The sequence below is a fragment of the Cydia splendana genome, chromosome 12 (genome assembly GCF_910591565.1).
Source record: "Cydia splendana chromosome 12, ilCydSple1.2, whole genome shotgun sequence".
Taxonomy (NCBI): domain Eukaryota; kingdom Metazoa; phylum Arthropoda; class Insecta; order Lepidoptera; family Tortricidae; genus Cydia; species Cydia splendana.
This window is the reverse complement of record NC_085971.1, coordinates 13,863,928-13,872,842: the sequence shown is the minus strand read 5'-3', so window position 1 is coordinate 13,872,842 and position 8,915 is coordinate 13,863,928. Positions and strand designations below refer to the sequence as shown.

Genomic DNA, 8,915 nt, shown 5'->3' with positions numbered 1-8,915 from the left:
GTGTAAATCTTTATTAATACTTGTGACTGTTGCTTGCGAAGTCGAATGTATCTTGTGGATACTTTAAATTGCATTTACTGTTAGGAATTGATCGATCTATAAAATATAGTGCTGTGTAAAAGTAGATTTTATTGTATTTCTGCTTATACACAAGCATTTCACTTGTCACTTAAGGTCAGGTCTGCCTTAGAAACACTTGAATAGAGAAGATCTTATGAAGAGGTACTGTCACTTATAGGCGCACTTTCCTTACCTTTCTCGTAAAAATCCATGGTTTAAGCGCCTAGCTAACCACGACTCTTTATTTCTATGTATGTACAAGGCACATTTACCCGATCTGACCTATGTGTGACGAAGTTGTATGCGATATACTAGGGCTGATAAAATTTACTTTTGCTCATGTTAACGTGAATTGCTGGATTGTATAACCGATAGATATAAAAATAAGGTACGAAATCCAAATTAACACTGCCCAGAGTCATAATTTTATAACTATTTTTATAATCGAATAAGTTTTCGAAAGTAATATTCCATTTTAAATAATTCCAATACGAATACTCCACGTTGAGTCTAAAAATTAACTCTAGTGAAGTGAAAAATTGATTGAAATAAGGTAGTTGATAAATTTGATTTGATTGAAAATTAGGATTGTCAAAGTCAAAGACGGTTTTTTAGTCCCTGTAATTCTGTTGTTATTTGACAGTTGCAAGATGGCTAGCTGCATGTTCCATGTACCCGTAATATTGAATGTTAAAACTAGACAATTTTATAGCAAATTTTCCATAGAGGGATGTAATAATACAATTTGTAGTTTATCTTGATTGTTGTTCATTGTTTGAATTCGAGTCACATTTGTTTATTGCGATTTGTATAATACGTAGTAGGTACTCATTATTTGTAGTATAATAAACACACCAAAGTTATGATTAATAAACATGAATAGACTCTCACAACACTTAGTTTTATTTACACAATTTGATAACTTCACGGCTAAAGTGTCCTTCTCTGGAACTTGCTAACTATGTAAACAAACCGCCATATTGAAATTGTCTCTGAATTATGAACTTTACTAGTGACTTTTGTTTACATAGATAGCAAGTTCCATAGAATAACAGTTTACTACAGCAGTACGGTTACCATCAGTTTGTCACTGACATAAACGCCGTCGAGAACGTAATTTACTTTCTATACATCCCGTTTGCACTAATATGCGAGTGCGAGCGAGATGTATAGAAAGTAAATTACGTTCTCGACGGCGTTTATGTCAGTGACAAACTGATGGTAACCGTACAGGGGTGCAAAACTCCTCCCTTCGGGCAAACTCCGCTCCGTCACAGAATAAATAATAGTACTAGGTAGAGAAGACTCACTCTCTAACAAAACGCGTCTGTTACGATCAGCACAGATATGGCCGCTTGGTGGCGACAGCGCCACGCGCGGCTTATGGCAAACCCCAAAATTGGGGCTGAACGGATGTACTTTTAGCTACCTGTAGCAAAGCGACGAAATCGCGGAGTGAGACACGCCTGGATCCGTTCGGCCCAGCATTGCTCCGAGCAATTATTAGGGTTGACATAACTTTACGTCCCTTTGCGTGCATGACCAGATAAGATAATGGCTTGAATTTTGACAACCCTAAATAACCGAAAGGGATAGTGCCATATATTAGAAAGAGACAGCATGATGCGACCCTGAACCGCTGTTAAACTTCGGTTTTGTACGAAATTTCCTTTCAGTCAAGTCGGCATCAAAAGTAACGGATCAGCAAACTCGAAATTCGCAAATTACGGGGATCTTTCTCTTTTACTCCAATGAAGGCGTAATTAGAGTGACAGAGAAAGATGCCCGCAATTTGCGAACTTCGATTTTCGCGGTTATAGCCCAGCTGTCTCCCCCTACAAAATATTTTTTGTAACTAAATGTATATCAACTGCAACTGATACTCGTGAAAGGCATTGAATGGGTTTACGTAATTTATAGGTATTGTACTAAGCTGCCCGTTTGTTGTCATCAGGAAAACATAATAGCCTCCTAAGGCCCAGCCATAGAAATGAAAAATGCATAATATGCCACAGAAATTTGAACCTACAATGTAGGAAATAGAGTTGATTTTGCGTTGTTCAAAAATTGAATGAAACAAAGCAAAAGCAACTCTATTCTAATCGAATATGATTTAAATTTCATTGAACTAAATAAGTACTATATGTAGGACTTTGGGCCCTAGGAGGATAGCACTAGGTACTTATAGTAGGTATGTTAATCCTTATAACCCTAGTAATAGTTTTTCGTTATGTAGTTGCAGTTTATCTTCGCAGTAATGACTAAATTAGTTAATTTGCTTTGTTTATATTGATAGCTTTCACATACGAAGGGCTTAGTGCTTAGTAGACCTTAACCCTATCATGATGCGGGTCACCGTGAACCTTATCGGAATGTACATAAGGTTTATATTGGGCGGCTCCAGCCGCCCAATATACAATAGGTACAATATAATAGGTTTACTAAGGGTTAATAGGTATTTACTTTAATCAACGAGGACTCCATAAAACGCTTGGTGGTGCAAGGGAGAGTGGAGGGCAAAATATCTCGTGGCCGCTCCCCAACACGATGGATAGACCTCATTAAGTCCACCACAGGAGATACAAGTCACGATTGCTCCCACTCCACCAAAAACAGAGCCAGATGGCGACGGATCGCAAGAGCTGCGGCGGCGCAGAAATCGACCGTGAGTACCGTGACATGACCACGACCACTCTGTCAAGAGTGCATGACTAAGAAGAAACTTTATTAAAAGCTAAAATTATACTATGTTTAAGGATCAGTTTCCCACTGATCTTAATATCTTTTAGTATTTCTGTTAAGTTATAAAGGCAGTGGCGGATTTGCAATCTGTGCCGCCCTAGGCACCAGCCCTGTAATAACTACTAGCCGCCCCTTTCTCAGCACCCATCACATAGACTGCCACCCCTAATGTCTTGCCGCCCTAGCCCGGCCTACTGGGCCTTAGGACAAATCCGCCACTGTATGTAGGGTTACACTTAATAAAAGTCCTCATAATCTACAAAGTAATGTATTCTTAAATAATATTTACATTAATTATTGGCGGGGCGAGGTTTAAGGATAAGTTTCCCGCTGTCATCACAAGACATGTTGAAGTCGTTGAGCACAGCGCGCGTGCGTGCGGTGACGATGCTCGGCGCGATCACTTTGCGGTGAACGCCCATCATGAATAAAAGCACTGAAACAAATGAATATATAAAGTCAATATATAATTTAGTGACATTTTAATCCAGCAGCCAACTGAATGAAATGAAAACAACAACAAAGAAGAAGAAAGATCAAAGTTTAACCCCTCTCTACCCACTGACATGATATTAGCTCAGCAAAATTAATGCAATTCTAAATTTGAAATCACAAATGTTTGTTTTTTGACCAACAAATAGAGTTATAGTTTCATAGAAGTTTGACGTTTAAAATAACACTTGCACTGCATGTGCTATCGAAATCATAGCAGACTTTTCTTGGTCTAACTCTATCAACCCCTGGGAGTTCAGGAAGTTGAATCAAAACACCATAGTTTCTATTGTAAATTACGGTAACTTGTTTTTCTCTATGGAGTCAGAAATTGTGTTAACAACCCAAATTTAAATATTAGAAAATATACTTTTAATAATTATTTACTGCATATATTACCATCATTTACATGAATAAAAAAGAATGGTCATCCTTAGTAAATGACTTGTTATCCAAAAATGCATTTTATCATAAAACTTTTGTGAGCCACCTGACCAGCCTTGTCATTTAAAACATACCATACCTAACTGAAAGACTAATAAGAATTTTATTGTATGATGCAATGAAGCAGTTTCAAATAAAATTTTATCTTATAGACTGGTTCTAAGAAATTTTGCTTGTCTTATTTCTAGACTAAGAATCAGACTTACCTAAAAATGTAGAAGTGAAAGCGAAGAAAGGGTGGTTCCACAAGGACTGAGTAAGAGAGACTACTGGAGTCAACGGGTCTGTCAGCCAGTGCCACGCCGCGATCGCTGTGCAGACAGACACCACTGCCAACAAGACTGCAAAAAAAGTACGAGAAAAATTTCAAGTCTTGTAATAAAATAAAATAAATATGGTTATAAAAACTTATGTGGCTTGAATGATACTTACTTCGCCACCTAGTCGTCGCCGGTTGCAAACATGCTATTACTTCAGTCAGTCGTCGTTCAAACGCTTTCAGATCTGTGAAATGTAAACATCAAACGGTTATACGAAAATTATTTAATGACACAACACATCTCAGCAGGGTATCTGTTCATTGATATGCTTTATAAAATCAAAGATTTACTTGTATAAGCATGACGTTACAGTATTTTTAGCCGGCTTAACAGTAAAAATTAAAGGTCCGACTTGACAAAGATACTTTGGTTCAATAGCTAACTTTGAGACTTACCATCGCACGCTGTTTGTTCGAGAGACATTTTACAGTATTTAATCTATTACTGTGTGATTTTAGTACCACTACATATTGTGAAGAATAAGAAAAATTACGAATTTTCACGTGTAAAGATAAAATGAAAAGCAAAGCAATATCAATATGCCAAATTGTATTTGACAGTGACACTGACAGTCGAGGCAGCATATGTGTTTACAGGTCTACCAACTTGCAGAATAATGTGCTCGTTTGTAGAGCATGCTATCCAATACCCTACATTCACTTCGTGGTTTGTTTTCGCCTTGTAGGGCAGCGTCACTTTCGTTCGCCATCCATATTAAGAAAAGAGATACAAATATTTCGGCAATGCTGTCAAAAACTTTTTTGACAGTTCAAAAAGTTTGAGTACAATTTCAGAAAAACGCCTTTGTATCGTCCAACAAGATAGAAGTCCAAGGTTCAAACAAAATTCAATTATTCAATAAAATTTGAATAAGGTAGGCATTAAACAATTAACTTAATTTAAATATGTGCTACAAATCGTAATCAATTATTTGGAAACCGCTAATATATTTACATTAGCTCAGAAAATCGCTTCAGTAGATGTTCTATTTTCAAACTACTTTTCAGAATGTTTCCTTTGAGGCAACTGGCCAGGCATGCTACCAGGGTTTTGCCAGCATGCCGGCCTATGTCAGCGTCAGCCGGGCCGATGGTGGATGTGGCTGACGATGGAGGTATCGCTGTGATGACGCTACAGCGAGCGCCGGTCAACAGTCTCAACCTGGACCTACTGCAAGCTATCAGCAAGGCGCTCGATGATGTGGCCAAGAACAAACCTAAAGGCATGATTTTAACTTCTGTAAGTTTGTTTACCAAATTGCATTGGTTAGGTTAGGTTAGTTTCTTTCTTTAAAATTCTTAGTTGCCTCTTTATAGCCACTATTAACTTTTGTTCCTTATATTCCAGGCATCTCCAACTGTATTTTCAGCAGGTCTGGACATCATGGAGATGTACAAACCTGATCTAAAGAGGGCGGAGCAATTTTGGTCAACCCTTCAAGAAGTATGGATTAAGCTCTTCGGTTTCAAGTTTGCGACTGCTGCTGCTATTAATGTAAGAATACATTCTTCAAAAAAAAAGTTACATGTACTTGAACTTTATAAGGTCTAATGCATGACAATCTATACACTGGTTTAATGAAATTTCAACCTTAACCCTTGGGACGCCTAGTGCCATATCCGTACCAGTCCTGTCACTGCCGGAGGGTCTTCAATTTTTATACCCGTCAACTGCCTAGTCCCAGATCTGTACAAACTGTCTCAACTGCCTTGTGCCTTATCAGTCACCAAATTTATTGTATTATATTTTTACAATTTTGAGATCTAAACACTTACAAATAGAGTTTTATATCATTTGCACTATAGCACTTGCATTTATGTGGCGGCAGTCGACGGGTGCACGTACGCGAGCCTATCCGGCATTTGAGGGGGATGGGACGGACCCGGCACTAGGCATCTGACGGGTACAAGTACGTTTGTCAGTTCGGCATTCCAGGGGTTAATCACTTGCTTGTCTTATCAGTTATCACTTACTTGTCTTATCAGTTATCACTTACTTGACATACATAGTTATTTTGGTCAGCAAATAGGATCAATAGTAATAGAAATAACCTTTATTTCATGCATTTTTGTTATTTTTTTTTACACTTTCATTGTTTTTCAATATTTTTTACACTTTCATTGTTTTTCAATTTAATATATTTATTTTCATGTTGCATGTGCGGAAAAGACCTCCCCCAATTTTTCCCATCCAGGATCAATACTAAATTAAAAACTTGAGGTTGTTATTGGGCAGCAAATGAACACCCCTGAGGGTTGGGAGTATGTAAATGAATTCAAGTTTCTTTAACAAATATCTAATATGTTGGGCATTACAAGGATACAGCAACAATTTACTTTTGATAGATGAATCATGATTTTATTCACTAATATATTTTCAGGGTCATGCTCCAGCAGGAGGTTGTCTCCTGGCCATGTCCTGCGAATACCGTGCCATGGTCGGCGGCAAGTACACCATAGGCCTCAACGAGACTGCTCTGGGCATTGTAGCTCCGCTCTGGTTCATGGATACCATGTGCCACACTATTAGGACAAGGGATGCTGAGTTGGCGCTTACTACTGCTAAGCTGTTTACTGTAGATGAAGCTTTGAAGGTAATTCTCACTAAGAGATTTTTTATGCCTATTGGCATATTGACAATTTAATGACGCGCGCGGCTTGAGCCCAATAGAGTTTTGATAGCCCACGCAGTGCAAGTGTTATTTTAAACGTCAAACTTCTATGAAGTTATGACGTATAAATAACACTTGAAAAAAAATCATTTTCTCAGGCTTCTAGCCCATAAAATTAAAATAAATTAATATATTTTTTTTATATTATGAACTTAGTTTTTATTTGTTTTTAGCATTTGTTTTTATTTTTATATTGTTATGCTAATTTGATCCATTAACTTAATTTTCTTAAATGAAACATCTTTCAATTCAACATCCTAGTTGTGGTTGTGTAGTTTTCAATAAATAAATAAATATCATAGGACATTTCTTACACAAATTGACTAAGCCCCACGGTAAAAATGTTCAATGTTAAGTAATTTTAATTTGGTAAGCTAGAAAACCTTTTAATTTTTTTCAGGTTGGTCTGATTGACGAATCAGCATCTGACAAAGCTGATGCCATAGACAAATGCAAGAAATTCATAAAGAAGTTCGACAGGATCCCACCACTAGCCCGCACAATGACTAAGCTCAAAATCAGACAAGGACCGCTGAGTCACATGCAGAAGATCAGGCAGGCAGACACGCAGGAGTTCCTGGCTTTCTTGCAGAACCCTCAGGTGCAGCAGGCGCTGGAAATGTACATCCAGAGCTTGAAGGCGAAGGCCAAGTAAATATTTAGTGAAATCAATTTTGATACATAGAAAATCTATTTAGACGCCTATCCTGTTTCTAATCTTGTGCGCAACTTTTTCTTTGAAATAGATCTGAAACCCATTAAAAAGGCTCAAGATATTCTAAAGTTTACGGTTTTTACAATTCTGTTATGTACAGTCGAATTTAATCGTGTCGTTTTTAATCAAAAAGTGAATTATTTTGTTTTGGCTGTCAATTAGAAGCTACTGTTATATTATAAGGATGCCAATTGAAATTTGAAATATCTTTATTGACAACTGAAAATGTGGTACCTTTTAACTGAAAACGTCACATTTGTCTACTGCCAAATATCTTCTGATCTTATGTTAGAACAGAATAAAACACCAAACTTTATATATTTTATTAAACAACAGTCCCAGTAGTGTGTCTGATATTATGCTAAGTAATACAAAATAGACTATTAGGCACTTTTGTGCGCATGTATTATATAGGTTAAAATATAATAATATCAATGTTATGAATCAGACAATTTTTATAAAAATATTGTATTTTTGATGTATGGAAGTTTTAAGACGTAATATGCAACTTTTTGAGCATGTCTCTGACTTGCCTTTGTGTATTTATTTGTAAGATTGTTAGTGTGCTTTATCACAATCTACATACTCGTACTTTGACCTTACATTAATATCCATCATGAAAAGATTTTAATATAATTTAATCATAAAAACATTAGTTTTATTTACACTAACTTTACGCGAAAAGCCGTGCCTCATTAGAATCTCCATGTGACGCGATCGCGAACTTTTTATTTATTTACCGACTAATATATAAACTGGACGAGGGGTTTACTAACGAATGGGCCAACAACGTTTCCCAAAGTATCACATCCCAAACTATGTTTCCCAAATTATCATTTCCCAAAAAAATGATTGGCAAAACAACTTATCGCAATTTTTCAGTTAGCAATACTTAGTCTTTTTTGGCAAGTTATTGCTTAGCAAATAATTACTTGGACAAGTTTCATTTTACCAAGTATTATTTAGTCAAATGTATCATTATTATCATTAACCATAACATATTGAATGGCATACAATTTACATACCAATGGATATTTATTTGCTTTTATTTGAAATACTTAATCCCGACCTTGGTTTTTTTATCATTTTGGTTATGTTTTACGCATACGGATGTGATTAGTTGAACCACAAACATTATAATTTTTAAGAAAAAAACCGATTTCTATGGGGGCCGGTGAAAGATTATTGTAGATGGTGCACTAGGTATGTAGAAAAAGAGGTAAAACCACCCACTTTTTTAGTAGCATTTCGTTTCTGTAAAGGTCGTAGTTCTAGCCTAACCTAACCCACTTCTCTGATAGCAGTTCGGTTCTGAGAGGATCGCAGTTTTAACCTAATCAAACCCACTTTTCTAGTAGCAATTCGTTTCTGTAAGGCTCGCAGTTCTAACCTAACCTAACCCACTTTTGTTCGGTTCTGTGAGGATCGCAGTTCAAACCTAACCTAACCCACTTAACGGCTTTTTTGGAAT

At 36.7% G+C, this 8,915-nt stretch overlaps 2 protein-coding genes across 2 annotated transcripts; one reads left to right on the top strand and one right to left on the bottom strand.

The window, feature by feature from the left end:
* Positions 1–3,054: 3,054 nt before the first annotated feature.
* On the bottom strand, positions 3,055–4,611 carry LOC134795721 (nuclear envelope phosphatase-regulatory subunit 1 homolog). The gene is made up of 4 exons (XM_063767670.1): positions 4,454–4,611; positions 4,171–4,242; positions 3,945–4,079; positions 3,055–3,238 (listed from the first exon to the last, which is right to left on the bottom strand). The coding sequence occupies exons 1-4, from the start codon at positions 4,479–4,481 to the stop codon at positions 3,093–3,095; spliced, it is 381 nt and encodes a 126-aa protein (XP_063623740.1). The 5' UTR covers positions 4,482–4,611; the 3' UTR covers positions 3,055–3,092.
* A 193-nt stretch (positions 4,612–4,804) lies between these two features.
* On the top strand, positions 4,805–7,438 carry LOC134795708 (enoyl-CoA delta isomerase 1, mitochondrial-like). Its single transcript, XM_063767648.1, has 5 exons — positions 4,805–4,932; positions 5,066–5,297; positions 5,406–5,552; positions 6,439–6,651; positions 7,130–7,438. The coding sequence occupies exons 2-5, from the start codon at positions 5,067–5,069 to the stop codon at positions 7,382–7,384; spliced, it is 846 nt and encodes a 281-aa protein (XP_063623718.1). The 5' UTR covers positions 4,805–4,932; position 5,066; the 3' UTR covers positions 7,385–7,438.
* The last annotated feature ends 1,477 nt before the right edge of the window (positions 7,439–8,915 follow it).